Genomic DNA, 24,869 nt, shown 5'->3' with positions numbered 1-24,869 from the left:
GCCTTTCCACAGACTGAGGTGAGTCTGATCAGCCTTCAGTTATTTGAATGCTCTTTCTTCCCCTTTTTGAAGACAATTGTGATATTTGCCTTTTTCCTGTCGTGGGGACCTCAGCAGATTGCCATGCTTTTTCAAAGATGACGGAGAGCAGCCTTATGATGATTTAGGCCTCATCTCTGTGTATACTCTGAGGCATCCCATCTGGACCCATTGACATATTTGTATGTGTCCAGTTTGCATAAGTGGTCCCAACTTTGATCTTACTCTGTTGTTATAGGTAAAACTTCTCACCTGCCTCTAGGCACAGAAAGCCAGGAAGCCTAATCTTGCCAGTAAAGACCAAGGTGAAGAAGGCACTGAGTATATCAGCCCTTTCCCTGTCTTGTGTCAGTAAGTTGCCCGTGATATTCTTGGTTCCACTTTTGGCTGCCAGTGTACCTGTAGAAGCCCTTCTTGTGGCTCTTCACTCACCAATTTCAATTCCAACTGAGTTTTGACTTTCCATTCCTGTATGCCTGGTCAATGTTTCTGTAGTGATGTTTTCTCCTGATTACACCCTCCACACACTTCTATTTTGGTCCATTGTAATCCGTTTTAGAAGTGTCAGTATTGTCATGAAGCTTATTTTGTACCCATCCTGATGCACCGCTCCCTCCACATCAGTTTGTAGAGGCATTCTTTGGAGGATATCTTATTTCTCTGATCCACATTGGTAATAGCTTACTGATGTGAAGAGCAGTATATTTTATTGCAATTAATAAATGCTCACTTTTCTTCCAGTGGCAAATGTATACATTTCCATGAACTGAAATATTTGTGCGTGGTTTAGCTAATTTAAAAAGATTTCTGCTATTTATTCAGTTTTTTCCTGTTTGAGAGTTTAAAGTTACGTGTTTATTGTGGAAAATTGATAATATACCAGAAGAACCTTCTCCCACTGTGGCAGGGCAGGCAACAGGAAGCTGGTTTATGTGTTTTTTTTTAAAAAGAATTGCTATGTGTATCTTCTGGCTGATACATTCAGGTTCACTTGAAATTCAGAAGTTCTGTACTTCTATTTAATCTGTTGATTGGCGCAAAGGGAAGTTTGACACAGATCCCAAGCTCTCAGACTCCCAATTTTTGTGTCTATCAGCTCCAGCTTTTACTAAAAAGAAGTTAAGCTTTCAGGGCCACAGACATCTTGAAGAAAACTCAAAAATAATGGGTCAGAGGAGGAATGATGTATTTGTGTTGTCAGCAAAATGGGATGGCGTCATAGCTGTGGAATTTGGGATGATGACTGTCCATCAGAAAACACCTCCATCAAAGAGCTGAATTCCTCCTCTCATCATTAGAGCGGAATGATGTTTTGCAGGAACTGGCATATAATCAAGATACTGTTTTGTGAGTTAAATCTAAATCAGTTAGAAGCAGAAGTTAAATTATTGTTTTAGTTCCTGCCTCTCAGGGCACATTTATGGAATATCACTTGAAATTACTCAGGTCATGCAGCAGGGCCATTCCATAATCAGCCTCTGTCTGTTTACCTACCTGAAACGTGATCTTGGTTCTTTTGTGTTTTATATGGCTCTAAGTTTTTCTTCCATACATTGGAATTCATTTACATTCCCAAATCCATTCTGTCAGTCATCAGGATACTTTCAGGTCAGGTGGTGAACAGAGAGAAGGTTTCATTCATATATTAGCTTTAAAGTATAGTATTAGTGGGTTTTGTTGGTGGTTGTTTTTTTTTTTTTTTTAAAAAAAAACTAGTACACAGTTTCCTTCATACATCCCAGAGGTCCAGTGGCATCAACCAGACTGATTATTCATGAAAAAAAAGAAAAATACATGGACTTGCTATTTGTCTGTTTAAAATAATTTTTGGTGTCTAGGCTGGGAGAGGCAGCCTATACTGTGTCACAACTGTTCAGTCATACATGGTGGGAATAACAATTGGTTGATAAAAATACAAAAATTTGAATGTGTTTTTGTTGTGTATTATATCAGACTTGGTAGAAAATATTTGAGTAGCAAGTGTACTTTTATGAATCAGTGTTCACATGTAAATGGTTCACAAGTCTAGGATTGTATTGTAAAAATATCAGTTGAAAACTTCCAAAGTGTTTTTTAAGTGGTAAACAATGTTTTTAACTATTTTGTTCTCCTGTAAAGTTTTGTGTTGAAAATTTACACTTTAGTGGGAAAACTGCACACCTAAAATCCAAAATATTTAGATCTACTATCCTTAGATCAGCTATGACTGAATGAAAAGGCATTTTGGGTACAAAGTGTGATGCAGGTAGTAGGAGTTACTGGAAGAAAGAGTAAAGAAACAAATATTCCTCTTTGCTTCCATATAGGGAACTTTCAATGGCATTTAGTACTTTGAGCTGGAATGCTGTTCTACTTTTTCTTATGCTTTCTGTAAACGTATGGATGTATAATATACCAACACTAATAGTGTATTTAAAGGATCTTTATTCTGATTTCTCCTTTGGTTTCAGGTGGTGCTGAATTCATTTCCAGCCTGGACATTGCAGTTTAACTTTCAGATGCTAGTGAGGCAGAGCACCTATTTTGCTTTTTCCAAAGTCTATAATCAATTAATTGAGTATTTAGCCAGGCATTCTTTCCCAGGCTCTTTCTGAGAAGTATGAGCCCTCTCCTCAAAATCCCTCTGCAAACTGAGAGCAGAATATATCGTTCATGTTCTGCTGTCTTTACAAATCCTATGCAACAGAGGCGTTAGATCTTTAGATTTACTTGTCTTGTTACCTAGATTTAGGAACCGCTTTATGGATTTAAGTTCTACCCGCAAATACATGCAAGAAAAGACACTGAATGAGCATTCAAGTTTATATTCTTTTGTGATATGTATCTTGTGTATTATTAAGGTGATTCACTGAGTCTGTGTGAAACTGATTCTCCTGTTGGTCTTTGGTATGAATCCAAGATGCCTTTTCGACACCAGAAAAAAACTGTATAAGGAAAAGCAAATGGAGACCCATGTTTAGAGCACATTTTTGGTTTCTGTTTTTGCAATGATTTAATTGATTTTTCACTCTTCTCTGTGGAAACTATTCTCTTACCTACTGTATGACTACAGTGAAGAGGTAGTAATTATGCAGCTTTTGTAATGCTATTGTAGGAATGTTGCTAATATTTTTAGTTCCCTTGGAGGGATACTCTTTGCTCCAGCGTGTTTTTTATAATACATGGACTAAAATATTAGGACTGTATGGTACAATTTTGTTTTCACGCACGTGTGCCAAGCCACACATACAATTCCTGACATCTTTGTTGGTTTAGAAGCCAGAATATCAGAGATTTTTGTCTGAGCATTGGTGTGTCACTGCATAAAATAAACATGTGAATTAACACTAGCTTCTCTGTCTGACAGGTTTTATCTCTCATCCTTTTCACACCAGGATTGGGGTTAAGTGCAGAAACACATGCTTTGCCTTCACTACTCATAAGATATTTGTTGAGTGCTACTGTTTTCACTTTGATAATGTCTGTCTGTCTATTACCTAGAATCCTTCATAGCTACTTGTTTTCTGAACTGTCTAGATTTACTATGCCCTTCCTCTAATGACCTAAGCAAGGCTCCACACCTATGTTTTAAAAATCATTATATGCAGTTTACATACGAGAAAATTAAGGCATATAAGGATTAAGCAGCCTTGTTTGTATTTATTGCTATTACTATGACTGTCCATTTGTCAAGAGAATAAACGCAAAACTGTGAGTCAGGAACACGAATGGAGCATAATGTCAGTGTGAGACAGGAACATTAATCCTGGATTGAAACACATCACTTTCTGCACCAGGGTTTTTATCGCCTTACCCGGAAGAGGTGAATTTTTTTTGAGGGGGGTGTGTGTTGTTTCATGTTTTTTTTTGTTTGTGTTTTTGTTGTTGTTGTATTTTTTTTTTATTTTTTGACAGAATACTGGTAGCAAACTAGAATGGTTTTGGTATTTTTCAGTTTAGTAGTTGTACTTTATCAGCTGATCATGAATGAGTTTTCCTACACACCTGAGTAATGAAACTTTTTTTTTTTGCTGCAAGAGAAAGCTGGTTTTGTTTCTTATTAATGTACATTTGTGATCTTAACAGTAGTCTGCCGTGCCTCTGGTTATCCATGCAGATTGCAAGCCTGACTTGAGGGAGGCTGCGTGTGGATCCAGCTATGGTTGATGTGCTCATGTATTGCCAGAAATGCTCAGAGAGGTAGTTTCCAGGCCCTCTGTAAAGCAACTAGAGGAGTAGCATTTGAGAGGGATGTGAAGCATGTTGTACTTATAAACACTCCAGAACTACTTTTTTCAGCCACTGAGGTACCAGGAAAGAGTGTAGATACTAGCTGAGTTTTTGCGTGTAATAAGATAGTTGTGCTTATTAACTTGTGTCAGAACCTTCAAAAAGTCGTGTTTTCTGTTTCTCTTAATTCTGACAAACCCAAGTTCTTTGGTCTGAACTTTTCCACCAGCTCGCTGTAGAATATATATATATTTAAGCTTATACTAAAAATATTTCTTCATTTATGAAAGTAAATCTAAGGAAAAACATGTTGTTCTTAAAATGTTCTTGAAGTATGTTGTTCAGAAGTGTGGGAGCTGTTTGATAGGGGAGTCATGAGTGAGTTTGTCTTCCTGGTGAGAATTCACCTAAATTTTGCCAGTTTACTAATCCCTAGATTCTCTAAGGAGTGTACTTACTAAGGAGTGTAAGCCTGCTTCTTGCTGGGTTTGCAGCCAAGTAGAATCTTTGAGACAGTCATTTCTTGTGAATGCCAGGGACTGGATCCTTGGCACCAGTGGTGAGAGCCAAGTGACATTAGTTGGTGCTCTCTGTCAGTGTCCTGTCAAGGAAGAGGCGGGGCGGGGGGGTATACAGGGGAAAATGGATGGTAACAAGACAGGATGAGGGAGGTAAGAGTGGAAGGAGGTGAAAGATGACATGGAAATAGGACAAGACAGGCATGAGTGGAGTGTGTATATGTACTAGAACACAGGGTAGATGACCAAGGGGAAAAACCTGTGGGAAGAAGTGGGGAAGAGGGGCAGGATGCAAGAGAATATTTAGAGGGGAAGGAAGGAGGAAAGAGCTGTGACAAGCAGAAGGAACTTGGATGCTGAACAGGGACAAGAGGTTTCAGATCTCTGTAGCCTTCTGATTCACCAGCTACTCCATTAGCTCGAGGGATCGTGAGTTTTGCAGAGCTGAGCAAGGGCAAACAGATTCTTCTGGAATTGGTGGTATCCCTGTGACACACAGAAGATCATTATAATTCTGTATGGTGGCACTTTTATTCAAGACACAGAACAAAATGTAAGAAATAAAGCTTTCTACATGGAATATTTGATAGTTACAAAATTGGAAAGCCTTTTTCTCAAAAGATGGGAAGTGCCAGATTTGAGCTTAGTCCTGCACTCTTTATTCAATCCACTTCTCATTTGGTACACAGTCACACAGTATTTTTCAGTGATAGGATACCTTAATGATAATTATTTACTTTCCAGAGTCTCTGTGGACTTCCTTTGCTGATGGCAGAGTCAGACTGAGAATAGATAACTCATGTCCGCAAACTCCCATAACAGTTCATCAGATGTTCAAGGAGAGCCTAGAAAAATATGGATCCCTTAATGCTTTGGCCAGCAAAAAGAATGGAAAGTGGGAGAAGATAACTTTTTCAGAGTATTATTGCCTCTCCCGGAAAGCAGCCAAGAGCTTCCTGAAGGTAGGTACAGGAAACAAAAACAATTCCTTCTTTTCCGTTTGTCTCAAAAACCCCCACAAACAAACACACAAAAAACCCCCCCCAAAACAAAAACAAACAAACAAACAAAACCCCATACCCAATACAAACAATATAGGAGGTTTTTCCCATTCATTGAAGATCAGCAGTCATATTCTTTATTGAAAATAAGAATGATGAAAATTGGTTTTGGTCAAAGAGAGAACACTGCTGTCAAGGGAACTTAACTGCAAGTGAAGAACTGCTGTGTTACACTGTCTCACTCTGGGGCATGGGTACAAAGCTCAGCATTATGCCTTAATATTAAAAAAAGAAAAATAGGTGAAAGCAGCGCTGCTCTGAATGTGGTGAGATAAAGACAAGTTTTAGAGCATTCTAACCATAGGGTAAGGTTAGTACTCACTATGCTCTTGTTCATGCTGAGAAGTTCTGTTTTCGGGCCTTTCTGGACAGCAGAACTCAACCAGACAGGGGAAGGTAGTGGAGAGTTTAGATCATGGTAACTACCGATAAATAGTGGTTTTGCTATGGATATCAATAGAGAGATGTGTGTGGATGTGTCTTGTCAATACTGAAATAATAAATAAAAACTTTACATGGTTTATATTTGTGTGTATGTTTCATGCTGTTTAGCATGTCTATATTTATACATTATGCTTATTATTTTTAAGCTTGGTCTTGAACGATTCCACAGTGTAGCAATCCTTGGATTTAATTCTCCAGAATGGTTCATCTCAGCTGTTGGAACTGTTTTTGCTGGGTAAGATGTTTTTGTTTGATTTTGGGGGGGCACTTAGGGATTTCTATTTTGCTAGATCTGGAAATGTAGCAAATCAGTATTTGGTGTCACATCTTGTAAGTTGTGCTGCAGCTGATTAGCATGTTCAGTGACCTACTGGAGTCTCTTTCAGTATATGCAAAATAGTTCAGACACTCATAAATTGATCCTGTTTGCTATGGACTTAACTGTGACAGTCCCACAAAAGCTACTGTAGAGTATCTTATCACTGGAAGATGTGGGGAACATGAGACTCCCAGTTTTATATTAATGATTTGTCTACAGCAGGATTTGTTCAAGTAGATGAAGTGACAGGTACATACTAACTAGCCTGATTCCTTCTGTCCTGATACCTGTTAATACAATTTAGATTTTACCTCTTCAGTTGTTTCTGTGACAGTGAAATTCAAATTGGTGTCTGTGTGCAGCTTGAACAGAAAGAGGACATGAGTGTTTTTTTTAACCACTTCCTGGCTAACTGGTGTAGCCTCAAGTGGGTCAAAACGCTCAATGCTAGCCTCCATTATCTTCTACAGAATAGAGCTCAGAGTTTTTGCAATGTGCATATATCAGAGGTATTCATGTGTATCTCAATACTTGAAACAAATGACAGCTTGTACTGCTGTTTAGTTCCACATCTTCATACTCTTTCAGCTTTCATCAGATCTTTGATTATTATTCTCTTTTTTGATATTAAGTGCGTATGTATGGGTGTATGTATATAAATATATGTTATTATATATATACATTGTTTGATACAGAGGAATTCTCACAGGAATATATACAACCAATTCCCCAGAGGCCTGCCACTATATTGCTCATGACAGCAAAACCAATATAATGGTTGTGGAAAATCGGAAACAATTGGACAAGATAATGCAGGTACAAGGTGGCTGAACGGTTATTTGAATTGCATAATTTTCCCATTTCGTAATGCTGTATTGATCCCAAATACCACATTGACATTTGTATCATGAAACCTCTCATGGGAGTGTTCTTATTTGGAAATGTGGTATCTGCTGTTTGAGCTCTTGGATAGTTTGCAGCTCTGTTCTGTCGTGTCTGTGGCTCACATCTAATCAGTTCTGAATCTCTCCAGCAGAACACTCATTGGCTGGTTCACTGCAAACTTACCTGGAAAGAAACCCACATTTTTATCCATGTTCATAATATCACCACCTGAATCTGTATGGAAAAGCACGTATCACTTGAATGGAAGAAATTGGGATGATGCAAGTTTGTAAAGGCCTGCCATTTAAATATTAAGGATTTTACTGTTCAGAATTTCCTCTTTCCAATATGTCATCTTGTCCTGCTTGTAATATTAACCACTAAGGTGGCTGAGTTTACTGCACTTTGGTTGACATGAGAGAGACTTTAGTAAGAAAGGAAGAGGCTCTTTAAGTGAACGGTCACAGTTTTGACAAAAGTCTATGTCAGCTTTGGATGGGTTTCTGCAAGGGTGCCAGATGGCAAGACCAACCTGATGGAAATTTCCCTGTTGCAGGACTTGGGAGAGGAGCACAGAGGCACAGGTCAGGTCCCTGGGAAGGGCTTGTGTGTCAGTAACATGTTGACAGAGGCCTGTGGCTGGAGATGAGGCATCAAACTTGAACCAGATTGCACTGTTGCTGAAGCAGAGGTGCCCTCCATGATGGAGTTTTATGCCAAAAACTTGTACTTGCCAGAGAGAAAATATTCATGGATTTTTTTCAGATATATTTCATATAAATTATACATTAATTACTTTGTATTTTGTAGTTTTGTTTTATGTATGATTTGGAGGAAGAGAGATTTTTATAAGTATTCTGGAAAAACATACAATCAGACAAACCTTCTTGCAGCATCATTGACTAAATACCAGGCTATGCTGTCATGAATGTGGAGGGAAGACTATAAATTGAGGAATTCAAGGGGTTTGATTCATATACCCTTCTATCTAGAAAAAGAAAAGACAGCTCAGGCCAGCACTGCTTTATCCAGCTGAGGGTTTTTTGAAACTTACTTTTTTCTTTTCTGGAAGACCCCAAGACTGAACTAACATTTTAATTGTTATCTTTCTAGTAACATATGCATAATGGCTACCATCAAGCCACTACTTTTATATTAGTCCAGACCGATCAAGTCAGTTCAAAATGTGATTAATTCAAAGGCATCTGTGAGGCACTGGGTCCCACAAAGTTCTGTGAAATGAATGTTGTCTGGAGGCCATGCAAAGCAGAGAAAGAGCTACTGAAATCATCAGCCACTGCAGTCTGCCCGTGACCCTGTAGCTTTATATTTTTATTTATCCTTAAAATGAGCATATGGCTGCCTTTCTTTTTTTCTTGAAGAAAATGGAATGCTTTTTTAGTAGGTTAACAACAATTTTTGCTGAGAGACTTCCTCTACCTTTTCTGGTAACCAGGGCAGCTAGGGTCAGCTTTCTGGCTTGACCTAGACTGTTCCTTGTTGTACTCTTTGGTGCATTATGAGAAAGGATGCTGAGGAGCCACTTCGGGTGTATTTTTTGACTGAAAACAGATTTTTCTAGAGCAGACTGTGTAGCATCTTTTTTTTTTCCACTCTATTTATTTTCTACCCACCTCCCCTCCTTGTTGAGCTAGCTGGTTGTGAATTTAGGGGAGAATATTTGAGGGTGGAGGGAAAGAAGTTGTTTCTTGTGACTGCCAAGCCATTATGGTTTTGACAGTATTTTTATGGAAAAAAAAATCCCACAGAAGATATTAGTAATAATTAATAAATTCATTTTTAAAAAATCCAACAGATATGGAATCGCTTGCCACACTTGAAAGCTGTTGTGCTATACAAGGACTCCATTCTAGAGAGACATCCAAATTTGTATACGGTATGTGAATGCTAGAACAGTGTTATAATTCATGTGGTATTATTTATTAGATTAATTTCTACTATGTTTAATCTGCAGAATGTTTAACATCCAGAATGCATTGCTGTGTTCCAACAAACACATTCAAATGCTTCATCAGCTTTTTCTGTTTAATTTACCTGTAACTTCATGTTTGATACTTGACATTCAAAATTAGAGTTACCTTGTTTAACTGCCTGTCTTGTGTCTTCCTGGCTTTTTATTTGACTGGATTAACAAAATACCTGTAGGCTTGAGCTGGGAATATGTACTCTCAAACTGTTAAAAATAAAAGTTGTCCACTGGTGCTAGTGAAAGTTGAATTCTAGTTAGTTACACTGGATCCAGAAACATAAAAATGTTTGTACTTTTATAGATGATAGTTGGACTTTGTTTCAGGTGATAGGCAACAAGTGAAGAGAAATGACTATGGACTACACAGAGTAGCACATTTTTTAGTCTGTGTGGAATCTTCGTATTGCATGGTAAAAGAAATTCCTGAGTGGTTGAAGTCCAGCCTTTAAGAATTATGAGGACTTGAAGGAGAACAGAGTTTTGTAAACACGTTATTCCGATATATTTTGAAAATATAATTGAAAATATTTAAGTAATGAGAATACAAAAACTACATCTGTGGACTTATACATACCAGGTTTTAGCCTGTAAAACTTGAACTGAGGCAAAAAAAAAAGATTATTGAAGAGTGAACAGCATAGAAACATTTTAAAATGTTTGCAGTTTAGATTATTGGAGGGATTACTAGGTACACAAGAAAAAAGTCAGCACTTCTTTTAATCATCATCTTTTGCTATGTTGAATAGAGTAGAACTGTTAATAATAAACACTTACTGTTACAATACTGTACATGCTGGAATAGAGTATGCCCTGCATCTCATTACAGTAAAAGAAGTAATACAAAGATGATCTTACTATTTAGATTTCTTAGTAAAAAGAGTAAGTTCTAGTTGTTAATTCTGGAACAACATTCGGTTGCTGAAACGTAAGTGCCTCAGAATTTATATAGTTGAAAACACCCCTGTTCAGGTGTCATGTTGGACACGTTTTCTCAGTGGAGAAGGTCAGCTGTGAGTGTGTCTGACAGTTGCCATAGTTTGTCATCTAAAGGAAGAATCAGAGATCAAATCACCAAAGTCAGAAATGATTGTTTACTAAGTGTGATGTAAAGCAAACCACCTGAACTACATGGCAGCTGATGAAAAGGATTTGTGTTGCAAGTTGACAACTAACACGTAATGAGCAATTGCTGTAGTAAGGACAGGGCCCTAGCTCACTGGTCAGTGCGGGTTTCCAGAAGGCAAATGCACAGTCACTAGTGTGTGTGACTGTTTGTTTGTACCTTTCACATTCTGTGGAATGGGAATGCTCTCTGTTCAGTAAACAAAGCCTAGGCAACAGAATTACAGTGATAAATGCATTCTAGTATGAGAAGACAGTAAGGTCAGGGAAATGGGAACGACTGTTAAGTCATGTAGAAACAATTACATCCTTGACACCTCCAGACTTTCTGGGAGGTAGGGAAATTGATGCAACCACATTTTGTAGGAAGGGGTAGAATGTGACAAATCCTCTACTTGGTACAGAGCTGTGCACTGTACTGTCTCTCTTTTCAGAGATGTGGTTTGTTGGAATAAAGTATAAAACTGATGAAAAATCCTTAGGACAGTCTTGCCACCCGAGAAAAGAAAGTCTAGGTGCCACAGTGGCTATTGTAACCTTAGTAGCACACTGGCAATGACAGAGGTCAGGAAACAGTGAACTCCCCCTCAAGTACAGGATCTCCTTTTTAATCTCTGCTGTCCTTCACATCATTGCTCTTTACTGCTATGTGGTCCTAGGTATATCTCCAAGAAATCATTGAACAACGGAGGTGTGGCATCTTGCATTTAAATAGCAGTTCTCTAGCACAGTATGAATCATCTCATTCCAATGGGAAACTGAGTTTGGTTGCTGACATTCTTAAAAAAATTTGTTACCATCCCAGTTTTCAATTAGCATTGACAGCAATGGTACGCTTAGCAGCATATCAGGTGCATGCAACAGAAGTATCTGGGAGCAACCACTGTAATAGAGAGGATCAGGTTCATCATTCTTCTGGGCCAATTTGTGCAGCACAAAAGTCCAGCATCATAAAAGGTTTAGCTCATTCTAGATTGAGCCAAATTTGAATGGAAGTTGTGACTAGCATCATATGCTCTGTTTGCTGTAAAACAGCAGGTAATTTGGGCAAACATTCGCATATATAAATAATTACGCTTTTGTTAAGAAGCTTTCATCCAAATGCTTTATATTTGTATTTATATAGGGGACAAGGAATTGTAATGTCACAAGTGTACTCTTACTTAAAAACAGTGAATACATCCATATTCCTTTAAATAAGACTGAAAATCATTCTAACAGTGTGAGATAGTAATAGAATTTTAGCGTCTATGACTTGTCTTTAGTATTCATCTTGGAAGAGGAATAGTATTACCGTTCCCTTCTTAGACACTGAAAAGACTCTTGGCAGTACAGTTTTAGATAGTCTATTTGCAATTCACATGTAAAGTTCTAAGCTAGTCTCACCATATTTCTTACATAGGTGAGACTTGGGAAAACTTGCCTTGGAAACATGTTCAGAGCAAGGCACTGAAGTATTCTGCCATTTTTGAGACTGCTAAGGTACTGCATCTTTCCCACTTTTAAGAGGCAATTGGATATCATGTATTTTCTGTTGCATGTTCTAGATGGAAGAGTTTCTGGAGCTGGGAGATGATGTATCTGATACTACTTTGGATGATATTATTAACTCCCAAAAGCCGAATCAATGCTGTGTACTCATATACACATCTGGAACAACTGGAAAGCCAAAAGGAGCCATGCTGAGTCATGACAATGTATGTACTTTAGGCTCTTCCTTTAGCATAAAAAGTAGCCAAGTATTGAGGATATTTATTCCTGTATTTTGAAATGACTGGTACATACAACAACCTTGAAATCCTTTTGCTTTTGCGACGTGGATAGTGTACTACAAAGCAATATTCAAAATGTAGTCGGCTGTTTCTGGCAAAGTATAGGCAAGGTAAAGAATGAAACTCCATTCAAACTAGCATTTCACAAGGTTGAAAAATTCATTATGAGAATGAATTTTTTATTCACTGGTTTTCTTGTGAGATAAAATGCATGTATTCATAAATATAATTCACACATTGCCGTAAAGACTCTCAGGTGATGTCACAGGTTGTCTTAAAACAAACAAATCTTACACATCAGCCAGCCACTGTCAAAACACCTTGATTGCAAAATCAGTCTGATTTTATTAAAATTGGGGGTGGATGTGTCTGTGTTCTTTACTTTGGCATTATTGTATTCCTGGACTTGGGTTTCTACATCTGTCATTGGCAGATAAGACAACTCTAGTGCATAGTGCTGCTACTTATAACAGTTCTACCCACATTGTTGCAAACAGAAAATTTTCCAGTGATAGAGAAAAGCAAAGTTGCTTGCAAAAAGGACTTTCCACAGAGGTTTGTTAGCAAAGTTCGAAGTGTAGTTGTTTTGGGTTTTTTATATATTTAACTTTTTTTTAAGGTGGCTGAGTGGGTGAGTAAAGTGGTAGGGAGCCTTTCTGAACACATAGACAATCTGTGAAAGGGCTGGTCGAAGTTGTGGCCTCTCCTCTTAAAATAAAGCAGAAACTATTGCAGATATGCACACTGTGAGGAGCAATGCACCGAAATGTAGGGAATTAGTATGGCACTATCTGGAGACCAAACCTAGTGGACTTGGTAGACAAAAAGACTGATCTGAAGTTGTAAATCCTGTGCTCTTCCATCTCAAAGGGGTCTGGTGTCATTTCTGTGTCAGCTGCCAAACTATTCCTGGCTGCTGATCACAAACAGGCTATTTTTATGTTGATGAACAGTGGAAAGCATGCCTTGCCTGTAGCTGTGCTACTGCCTTCTTTAGTCAAAAGATGTTTACCGCTGTCCATGTGCAAAACCGCTGCTGAGTCAGTCATATATGCACCCACACAGATCTGCTGTGAGTGTGCCTGTGTGCTGCGAGGCTCAGAGGATAAGCAGCCAACACAGCCACATCTCAAAGACTTCCCATTCTGTCTACTGTGTAAGTCTCCCGTAGCCACTTTGTCCAATGCTGCCATCTAAACTTGGAGTAGCCTGGCCTGACAGCATGCTCGTCCTTGAAAACCTCTCTTGAGAACCTGTATTTCCTTAGACCAAGCGTACATTCATACCTTTTAATTTATTACAAAGAAAAGGAGCTGTCAGGAACATATTGTATTGCATGTGATTTGTATCTCTTCCCTGCCATCTTGAATGATCTCATTTCTGTGTCCTGCCCTACCCATTTTAGATTACAGACTCCACTGAGAAAGAGCTGTTTTGGTTTTTCTGGTTGGTTGGTTTGGTGTTTTTTTTTGGGGGTGGGTGTGGGGTTTTTTGCTGTGCACAAACATTTTTTCCTTCCTGCCTCATACCATCACATACATTTGTGGGTCTTCCATAAGTTATATTCTGATAATGAAGATACGCACATTTAGCATCCTTGAACTTCGTCTTCTGAGATTGTGGGAATTAGGAAGAAGCGGGCGAAATTTCATCCAGTTTCACAAGCAGCACATCTTCAGAAATATTCATATACGCATTACTGCTCGTGGGGATGTGCGTGTATGTCACTTGTGAACCACTCTGATGAATATCCCAGAGGCTTCCAGAGGAGCAGAATATAGCTGCTCATTAGTGCTTAGCCAGGTGATGATCCATACAAGACAGTGAGCTTGCTGCTGATACAAAACCGTCCTTTGAGCTCACTGATCATTGAGTATTTATTGTTCTTTTTCAGGTAAACATACAGACATACACAGGTAAACATACAGACTGGTGAAAAGTGCCAGCTTGATAGAAAGTATACACAGTAGGGAAGTTGCAAAAGAAGGGGCAGATCAATCTACACCTTGTCCATCTAGCCCATGGCTGTCCTGCTCAGTGTGTCACTAGGGCGTGGGGAGTTGGCAGCTTTCATAGCCCAGTCAGGCAGCAGAAAGACTGCATTTAATTATGTTATCTACAAGTCTGTGCTGCTGATATGTTCGTCTTGCTTTTGACTGAGTTTCCCCTGGAGAATTGACAGGCCGGAGTGCTGTCAAAGATTTCAATGTCTTCAGCAATTTCTGTGACCGCACATTCTTCATAGTTATATTAACATAGCATCCTTAGTTGGTGTTAAAAGGAAAAAAAGACACCCCCATACTTAATGTGTTTTATTATTTATTTAAACAGATAACTTGGACATCAGCACATTGCAGCAGAGCAGGAGATATGCAACCTGCAGAGGTGCAACAGGAGTCTATAGTCAGTTATCTCCCACTCAGCCACATAGCTGCGCAGATATATGACCTGTGGACCGGAATCAAATGGGGAGAGCAAGTTTACTTTGCTGAGCCAGATGCTCTGAAGGTACCTGTCTTGTATTGCACCTAATGCTTGCACTTTGTCCTCTTATATTCTCTCCTTGGTGTGTTTTCTGATCTTTGAGAAGATGCAGAGGATGAAGATTGAAAGTCCATTATTATAAGAATTATGGAGAAATAAAAACCGTTAGACTTGTGATCCAGTGCTCTAGACTCCAATTAAAATATATAATCTAGATCCATAAGGCTCTTTTAAGGTATAGGAGTGTGCATCTAAAGCAAAAGAAGTATAATCAATTTTTGGAGGGAAGAGAGGCAGAAGGAACTAAACTGCCCGTGCACTTTCCTTCTTGTATATGTACCATCCCAATGTGCCAGAGCTGGCACATGTTAGTGCATATGTCTGACTGAAGTAGGTTCAGCAGTCCTTCTTTATATTCTACGTGTTAGCATTGCAGGATGCAGACTGCATCACCAAAGCTCTGTATCACTGCTGTGGACCTCATGCAATGTTTTGAAATGATTTAATGATTTTAACAGGGCAGCTTAATCAACACACTAAAAGAAGTGCAGCCAACATCTCACATGGGAGTTCCCCGGGTATGGGAGAAAATAATGGAGAAATTGAAGGATGCTTCTGCTCAGTCAGGATTTATGAAGAAGAAAATGCTGTCATGGGCTATGTCACTTAGCTTAGAGAGAAACCTAAACTGCTCAAGCAGGTATGTATTACAATGAGTGAGATTTCTGTCAACCTGGAAGTAGCTATCTGCTTGTGATAAATGATGAAGCATCAGTGAGATGCCGGGGTAAATGGGTAAAATTCGGCCTGGCAAAACAGCAAATACAAAGCAAGAGGGAGGGTGTAATTATCAATTACAGTAGGCTGATCGTAAACACAGGTGACTGTTAGAAGTGCCCCTCCATCCTCACTGAGAACATATTCCCACTGACACATCGCCCAACTCTGTGTTTTCTGTGACTTGAACAGGCTAGTTTTCAGCTGGGAGAGCTGCCTGATGCAATGCCCCATCTGACTGTGCTAGTTACTGGTGTGAGGAAAGGGCATGAATTTGAAGGAGGTATATGAGAGGGGTGGAAGTTTTGGGGGACATCCCAGACAGACTGGCTCATGACAGTTTGGGGTATGCACCATGTGAGTAAGAACATCTCCATACAGAAACTCAGGGACACCCCCCTTGAATTGTCTGAGCTCTAAGTCCATTATTTCTGTTCTGAATAGCGTTGGTGGTTTTCTCCATAACATTGTGCAGATAAAGAGTGTTGTATAAATTAAAATATTAGCTTAATTCACAATTGTTTCCTGTTCCAAAGTTCTTTAAATTGTGACGCAGTGGAGTGTGAAATTTCTTACAGAAAATGGTATTCCAAAAGATCGTGCAATGATACTGTCTTGCTTGTCTGGTCATTCAGCTTCTCAAATACGTCCGGCAGATTTTAGTGGCATGGTTTCTCAGAGACACATTTATCTGATAAAGCATCAGGAATACAAGAGCTTTGTGTTGTACAATACATTTTTATGGATTCTTTATGTATTTGCAATATTCAGACACCTCAACAGTTGGAGTTCACCAGCACTGAAAGACACTGAATAAATGAAAAAACAACACATGTAACCTGTTCTTACTAATGTAACTTCTGTCAAGACCTAGAACCACATGGCAAATACATCTCTAAAGAGAATTTGTGTCTGATTTTGTTTCGGAAATTCAATAGGTTGTTCTGACTTATTGTCTCCTCTTGTGTGTTTTATACTCAGCAGTGATTTAAAGCAGTTCTGGACAAGGTTAGCAGACTACTTAGTGCTTTCAAAAATACGCAATGCACTGGGTTTTTCTTCCTGTCAGAAGCACTTTTGTGGTGCTGCTCCTCTCAATACAGAGACACTGTATTTCTTCTTGGGTCTGAACATCACCTTGTATGAGGCTTATGGGATGAGTGAGACCACAGGCCCACATTGCCTATCTGGGCCTTACATTTACAGGCAGCACAGGTAATTTTACCTCTTTTTTTTTTTTTTTTTTTTTTTTAAATATGGTATATTTCATTATACCTATGAGAAGAGTATTAACTAAGTTTGACATATATCTCATTGCTGATTTATTTTTTCTGTCAGTGCATTTCCACTCTCTTGTGACTGGGAGGCAAAATAACTCCAGGTCAGAAGCTGAACATACTGCTTCCATAGCATGCCACTCCAAGTGCACTGAAAGTGATCTACAGCATTATATGCAGAACACAGTTACTAAATCCAACATATATCCTAGCGCTGGCCCAGGGTAGGATAACTTTTTAATGTAAGACCTCAAATATAAAAGTGGGGTTTCTTACACCGGAAGATCCAGAGGGGAAAAAACCCGGAAAGCACAGAGCAGGATAGACAGCCAAAAAGTGCTTAGATAATCTTAACATATCTACCCTAGTGAATTAATATTCCATAGCTTTCAAACAGTTACAGCAGGGTGTTATTTACAATCACTACTATTTTGATAGGTTAGGGGATTTGGCATGTTAGATGTCTTACCAGTCTTATGTTTAATATTTTTATGCTCCTTGTGGGTTTTTCTGCTGTTCTCCGACAGCTGTGGTAAACCAGTACCTGGCTGCAGAGTGAAATTGGTGGATGAAGATACAGAAGGCAGTGGAGAAATCTGTTTCTGGGGAAGGACTGTTTTCATGGGTTATTTAAATATGGAAGACAAAACAAAAGAAGCCTTTGATGAGGATGGGTGGCTGCATTCTGGAGATTTAGGAAAACTAGACAAGGATGGCTTTGTCTATGTCACTGGAAGAATTAAAGGTAATAAAGTTGTGTTTATGGTAGCTGTTCAGCACTGTTCAGTCACACCTCAGATGTGGCCCATTTAGTTAAGTGTTCTTTCGTCTAATGCTAGCAGCATTGAATTAATAGGAAGGTAAAATAAACTTTTGTATGAGGAAACTGTGGTGTGCCATGTTCAGGAAAGGTTTCCCTCTAGTTTGTAACAGGTGGAGATGATTCAGTTCCTACAATGAGGCTTTTTATCCCCCAGACCTTTATTCAGTATTAATTACAATTGGTAATATAAAATAATAATGCAGGTTTAATGTGTAATTTTTTATTCTAATGGTACACTAAGCTGTCCAGTCTCCTTCTGATTTTTGCTAAATTGTCTTAATTGCACATTAGAATGTTTACACAGTAATGAGAGACAACCCTCTGTTATACTGAAGTTGTTACTGTAGGTCAGAGCTAGGTTCCTCTAATGCCTTAGGTGATGTGTTTGCAGAGACTAGTATTGGAGCTTGAGAGCAGAAGGGAAAGCTCAAGTTAAAACAATAAACCTGGGTATTATTACAGTACATAACTTGAAGCCTTACGAGAGTAAGACTGGTCACTTACTTGGAAGCTTTTTTTCACAATACATTGGTCACAGTTGAGATGTAACTGAAGAAGGTTTAAAAACTGAGTAACTGTCATCTTAGAATATATGATGAATCACTAGGGAGATAACACGGATGAGTGAATTTGTCGTAGGATGACATAGTGTCCTGTTTGGAATCAAGACTTAAGTAGATACTATTAATAGCCTACAACAAATGCAGCTATCTTGATTTTTAACTTGCTTTCTTTTCTGATTCATTTTCCTTTAGCATAGCAGTTAGCAACTCCTAGTTTCATCCTGACATAACATTGCTGATTCATTTATATCTTCTTTGATTGCTGAACTACTAACCATTACTCTGAGTTACAGGATAGGTAGACCGTCTGGGATAAAATTACTGTCTGTCCAGTTTCATGAAAGTTTTAAATCCAAGTCCAAATAAGGTAAAATCTAGTAGAAGGTAGTAAAGAAGCTTTTCTTCTAGCATCTGAAACAGGACTTATTCCTTTGGTTCTGTGAGTCTTAGAAGTTTTAGGACTCATTAACTGCAAAGCACAAAGATGTAGCTAGGTAAGTCCATACAGGGGAGGTATTTGTGGAGATGTGAAAAGAGGTTGTTGCAATTATTACAGTTGTCTGGATCAGCTGGGTAAAAGCTGACATCTCAGACAATACAAAACTGAGTGCTAGAGAGATTGGTAGAGGAACTAAGACAAAGACAGGACTAAGGCAAAAGGAGCGTGGAATGGAAGGAAAAAATAGACCTAGGCAACTTTGGATACACAGCTAACTTTGGTATGTGTCTGTGGTTTGATGCAAGTCTCTCATTCTATGAATACTAGTGACTCCTCAAATGTATGCAGTGTGGAGGCTAGAGAGAGAAATAACTTTTATAGTTATGAGATCAATGCCTATTCCATACCAGAAGCCTGAGTATAGACTGGAAGTTATTTCCCGTCATCAGTTCTCATGGGGCAGTAGAGGTGGTAGGGCCCAAACCTGTGAATGCTGAAAGTGTGCTATATTCCCTTGATTGTATCTACATTCTTCAAGTTTTATGCTGTCAGGGAATCAGGTACCCATCCGATCCTTAATACATATAATCAACTGCATTATTACACACAGGACTGATAAACCATTTTTCTGCATTATTTGGTGAAGCATGTTCTGAAATGCTGCAGAGATTATTATTTGCATGACAGTGAGTAGTCACTAGTGTAATGAAACCAGAGATGGAATTTACTTAGATAATACTCAAATTTGTAATAATGCCAATGAGTATATGTGTTATACTTCAGAACAAATGCATTCAAATAATGATGCACATTCCTTTATCAATAGAATAAGGTATCACTACCATTGTTTAAAAACCCTAAAAATATTAAGATTCCAGTCTGTTGTTATAGTCCCCTCATGGCAAAAGTGGGGCAGGAATCACCACTTCCAGTGCAAAATTCCTCCCTTGACTTGTCCCTCACTCTTCTCTCCATGTTTCTTTTATGGAGCCTTCCTGCAGTAGAAATTTATTTTTGTCTGACCCCTCTTGGTGGCTTTCAGAATTAGTTTTAATCACAATGTTAACAACAGACTTGCTTTTTGGTGAGATAGCAACAGTAAAATAGAGAGTGAATCCTATGCTAATTTGGAAGAGATGATTGCTCACAGAAAAAGTTGCAGATTATGCAACAGTGCCTTGAGAATAACTAACTTGTTACCGTATTATGTAAAAATTATCTGGAGCAAATATGTCATACTGAGAACTTGAACACATATTTGAAAAATACTAGCATTTTTATTTTTAAGATAATTAATCGATAGGCTTTGTTCTCTTTTAAAATATTATCTTTGAAAAAAAATTTATGTCAGAATAAGGAAAGTCAGTCGATCGAGACATTAACCTGATCTTGGGAATTTATTTGAATTCAACTAATGTCCTTTCTTTTTTGCTTAGATTTGATTATTACTGCTGGAGGTGAAAATGTGCCTCCAATTCCAATTGAAGATGCTATTAAAAAAGAACTCCCGATTGTTAGTAATGCTATGGTGATTGGAGATAAAAAGAAGTTTTTAGCAATGCTGCTGACCCTAAAGGTAAACCAGTCTTAATATTGATTTCAGTGAAATTACACACCTGCACCTAACAAAAGAAGAATAATTTTGAACTGTTTCTAAAAAGATGCAAAATTAGATAGGAAGATGTTAGTGCAAAAAACCCCCAATGTATAGCAAGTACAGACCAAATTCTGATGGTCTTAAACTTCTTACGGTTAGATGATCTGCTAAACATCTGCTTGTTTACTGCGGTTTCTTCTATACATATAAGAAGACCAATTTTCTTTATTTAAATGCAAATTTTTATTAAGAAATACTGAAAGAGTGAGAAGTCTGTAACAGAGCACAGTAATAGCTTTTATTCTTACAGACAAGCAGAAGCCAACAAATGTTTCCACTATGGGTGTAAATGATTTCTAACAGAAACTTTCCAACAGGAACATTTCTCTACAGTTTGTTCCTTTCATAGTACACAAGAATGACTGTGGAACAAAATAATTAATAGCTTGGCTGTGCTATATGTTTCAATTGAGAAATCACTTTTTTCTAAAACATTTGCGCTTTATGTTCTGTGTACGTACAAAGTGAATGACCCTTTAGTTTTTTCCGAGTCATTTACTTCTATGACTTATACTCCTTATCTACAGTTACAATAGAAATAGTAATTAAAGTAGTCTATCTTCAAAGAATGCTTCTATCTCAAGCTGTTTACAGTACACCACAGCAATTTAATGATGAGCTAAATGTTCACCTGTAACAACGGAGTAATTTGGAAAATACAGTAGAAATCCAAGGTCTCTAGATAGACTTCATTGCCTCATTCATTGACAAGGTTCGTGTCATCTGCATACAAGCCAAAAATATTCACATTTGGTAGCCATGTGGAAAGAAAAGCACTATCATCTTTAGGTGTTTCTGATCTTTAAGGCTTACAGAATGTTTGGGTGTTGATGTTGAGCCTTCTTGATTCTTAGTTGTCAAGGAGGACCTGACCAGAGAAACATCTAATGCCTTGTAAGAGTGAGCATCTGATGATTCATTTCACTTGATATTTTAGAGTGTGCTGGACCCAGATACATCTGATCCCACTGACGTTCTGACTGAGCAAGCCAGAGACTTTTGCCAGAAGACTGGTAGTAAAGCCACTAAAGTATCAGAGATTGTAGCTACGAGAGACCAGGCAATCTACCAGGCCATTCAGGAGGGAATCAACAAAGTCAACATGAATGCTACTAATAGGGTTCATTGTATTCAAAAATGGATAGTCCTGCCAAGGGATTTCTCCATTTCTGGGGGAGAACTAGGTAAGATTTACTGATTTATATTGAAGTATACACACAGTAAAGCAGCTGCTGATCTGAGAGTATTCAAATACAGTTCTGTATGCCAAATTCTGGATAACAGCCACTAGAGGGAAAGGGGAAAAAATGTTATGCAGTATGTGTTAAATACAAAAATTGGAGTTTATGCTATGTACACATGTATCAATTTGTGCTCATTTACAAATACAGCTCTCTAGTTAAAATTCAGATTGCTTTGGCCAATTAAACAATCAATTCTGGTTAATTCCTTGTGTGTTACAGTATTGGTAACTTCCAGTAATAATACTGAAAATTTCTCATTTCAAGAAAACAGAAGCAAGACAGTGAAAGCCTGACAACAGAGCCCTAAACACATGACCAGGCTTTCTGAATAAACTGAGGATTGTTCAAAAGCTTTCAAAAAGATCCTCCTTTTAATTATTTTTAGTGAAAAAAAGTAGTAGTAGTCAGTCATCACCCTCCTATCTGCAGGTCCCTCTGAAGTCCTCATGCTTATGTGGAGGCAACCTTACATACCACTTCTAGCAGGTATCTACACTTACAGAGTAGATGTTCTTCTAAACAGGCTCTTCAGTAGAAAATCTTAGGAACCGAAGCTCAAACTGAGTAGGAATTTTTGTTCCTATTTCTGCTATTGTGACTAACTCCCTCTTTTAAGGTCCAACAATGAAGTTAAAACGGCTCACCGTGCTCGAGAAATACAGAAATGAAATAGACTCCTTCTATGAAGAATAAGTCGTCTTTCATCCAAGCATTAAGAAAGATCTGTGAGCTAAAGAAATTACTTTGTAATCAAAAGCAGTAATGAAGATTTATGCTTGTTTTGGTTTTGTAGTCTATTGAACTGAGCCACTAGAAAACTGCTGTGTCAATTTAGTTGTTCCTGATACTCAACTGATCATTTGTCATCTTGTTACAAAAGTATCTACACACTGTCCATTTTCTAATACTGTTTTTACTTTGACCTAAATGATTAAGATTAAAAACATCCTCTTGTATAAAGTGAATATAACTACTTAATTCCTGTAGACTGAAACACCCAGCTTTTTAATGCACTGATTTTTTTTTTTTTCTACAGGATGTTGCCTGTAGCTCACGGTATATTTTGGTAGATCAGTAGCTAGCAGTACTGCTTACTGAAACTGTTACACCATTCCAGTGATAAAGATAATTACAATTCCTTTTTAAAAAATCAAAAGGGCTGTTTTTTTTCCCCTCACAGAGAAGAGTTTCTTTTTGTTCACTAACAAAACCTTTAAGAACCTAAGGCCTCTCCCCTTCTCTTTTTACAATGGCTAGAATCCAGACTTCTTGTGAAAACAGCAATTCATCATTTCTTAAATCCATGTTGAAATAAGCATTACTATTTCTCCTAAAAACAAATAATCAAAACCACTGGGGGAATAGCTCCTTGAGATTGAAAGACAAAGTAGCAAATACAGGAACTCTCACATTAAAGTGCTATTTAGAACAGAAATGTTTTTAAAATTATTACTGCACTTTTTTTTTTTTTTTAAGCAAAAGAGTTTAGAAACAATGCTTATCTGTGTATCTACATGTTTCAATATTTACATTGTACTAATTCTGACAAATATGAGCTGCATTTCTTCTTCCCCATATAAAAACTTATTCCTAATAGGTGAAGGACATAATTGACAGCCAGGTGCCTGAGGGGTTTGCTGTTAGTAAGCAATCTTTGGCAGAGAGTTATAATAGCTAACACAAGCAGGCAGGCTACAACGCACTGTTCTTGATCAAAAAAAATCATGCAGAATAGGATATTGTTTCCATTAAAGTTCCATTACAAGTCTTACGCATCTTACAGACTTAAGATTTGTTGCAAGTACCAATAATCAGCTCAACACATAAGATAGAAGCCTAGGATCATAATAATACAACAAGCAATATGACTTTTCAAAGTTTATTTTTCCCCATGTTGTGCGCAATGGTAATTCAGAAGTTCTTTAACAATATCAATCTAAAGGAAACAAGGAAGCAGCAGCTTGTAGAACACAGAAAGAAATGCTACCCTATTCACCAAAAGCAGAGTGCATAAGGAAAAAAGCTCTTTGTCCCTCCTCCAACATGCTGCTAGACTGTATAAAAAAAGCTGGGATGCTTACTTTATAGAGTGACAGTAGAAGTTGTTACTCAAAATCAATTTTACTTCTGAAACAACCAGCCTAAACAGTCTTAATAGAATGTAACTGAGTGGAGTAATATCTATTAATAGTATTACGCTTTAAGAAGCCTGGTTCTGGCAGTAGGAATAATCCTGTGCTACAGTAATGAGTTTTAAAATACACATTTTCTTACAGGGTTTACTGAGGGAAGATACCTTAAGACATACAGATCACAGTGGCTTATATGACAATGTGTATGTGATGAAGGGAGGGAAAAGGTTGTTTTTGCATCCATTAAGCTCAGTAAGCAGGAAAAAAATTGTCTCAGATCCCCTTGAATAGGGATGAAATGTATTTCTGGAACATAGGCACCAGAGCCAAACCACTGATCTGTCTTAATCCATTTAGGACTAGTCCCTTACATTCAGAGTTCCTGGAATAAAATTACTAGTCAATACAGTAAGACACACTGAAAAGACTGTGTGTAAAAGTACAAGACAAAAAGCATTCTAGCAGAATTAATGAAATATTTAGTATAAATTTACAAAGTTAATACTTTCCCCTCACAATATATGGCAGAAGTAATTTTGTATAATTTACTGTCAGTAGAACTCCGTTGTAAAGTATGTTTCAGAGAGGAAAACTTGTAAGAATTATTTTGGTATATAGATTTGAAAAATAATTTTACTTCAACATTAATTCTCACCCTTTGCTGGTTGACGGTTGTGGGCTTTTTAAAAATACACAAATAGATTAAATCTCTAGATTTCTTTATTCACGTCCTTAGAGGGCAAGACTATATTCCATGAATCACCAGAGTGTATAAAGTGTTTTTTTGTCATTGCTTTTAACATGAAATTGCTCTTAAGTTATTTTATACCCGTTTCTGTTTATGAAAGTCATCTTGTGCTATTGACAGGCTGGAAACTTAACTTTTAAATTTCAGTAAGATCAATAAAAGTAGGTTTTAACCATTAAGGTGCTTTTACATTTCACTAATTCTGTTACTGGTTTATTTGCATAATTTTTCTTTGTGGAAAGTAAAAACCTCTATTTGAAATGGAAAATGGTAGACTGTCACAGTGGCAAGAAAAGACTTCACTTACATAAAAATGTTTACCAGATAGAAAATAAATAAATAAGACAAAGCACTTGGAAAAGTCCA

The 24,869-nt window shown here is 37.8% G+C and overlaps 1 protein-coding gene across 11 annotated transcripts in view; it reads left to right on the top strand.

Annotated features, from left to right (window-relative positions):
* Positions 1–24,682, top strand: part of ACSBG1 (acyl-CoA synthetase bubblegum family member 1) — a 44,521-nt gene extending 19,839 nt beyond the window's left edge. For 7 of the 11 annotated variants that reach the window (XM_042803922.1, XM_042803919.1, XM_042803920.1 and 4 more), the window contains 12 exons: positions 5,511–5,728; positions 6,418–6,506; positions 7,286–7,406; positions 9,292–9,372; positions 12,135–12,284; positions 14,691–14,867; positions 15,362–15,543; positions 16,602–16,835; positions 17,425–17,642; positions 20,159–20,298; positions 21,317–21,563; positions 22,240–24,682. In XM_042803922.1, the coding sequence (XP_042659856.1) occupies positions 5,597–5,728; positions 6,418–6,506; positions 7,286–7,406; positions 9,292–9,372; positions 12,135–12,284; positions 14,691–14,867; positions 15,362–15,543; positions 16,602–16,835; positions 17,425–17,642; positions 20,159–20,298; positions 21,317–21,563; positions 22,240–22,316 (1,848 nt within the window). In that variant the 5' untranslated portion in view covers positions 5,511–5,596 and the 3' untranslated portion in view covers positions 22,317–24,682. Of the gene's footprint in view, positions 1–5,510; positions 5,729–6,417; positions 6,507–7,285; positions 7,407–9,291; positions 9,373–12,134; positions 12,285–14,690; positions 14,868–15,361; positions 15,544–16,601; positions 16,836–17,424; positions 17,643–20,158; positions 20,299–21,316; positions 21,564–22,239 lie in introns of those variants that run through there. The other 4 variants (XM_032990512.2, XM_032990511.2, XM_032990513.2 and 1 more) reach the window with 3 other exon arrangements.
* Positions 24,683–24,869: the final 187 nt, after the last annotated feature.

This window comes from Tyto alba, unplaced genomic scaffold (assembly GCF_018691265.1).
Source record: "Tyto alba isolate M040663 unplaced genomic scaffold, T.alba_DEE_v4.0 Super-Scaffold_41, whole genome shotgun sequence".
Lineage (NCBI taxonomy): Eukaryota > Metazoa > Chordata > Aves > Strigiformes > Tytonidae > Tyto > Tyto alba.
This window is presented reverse-complemented; position numbering and strand designations above follow the sequence as displayed.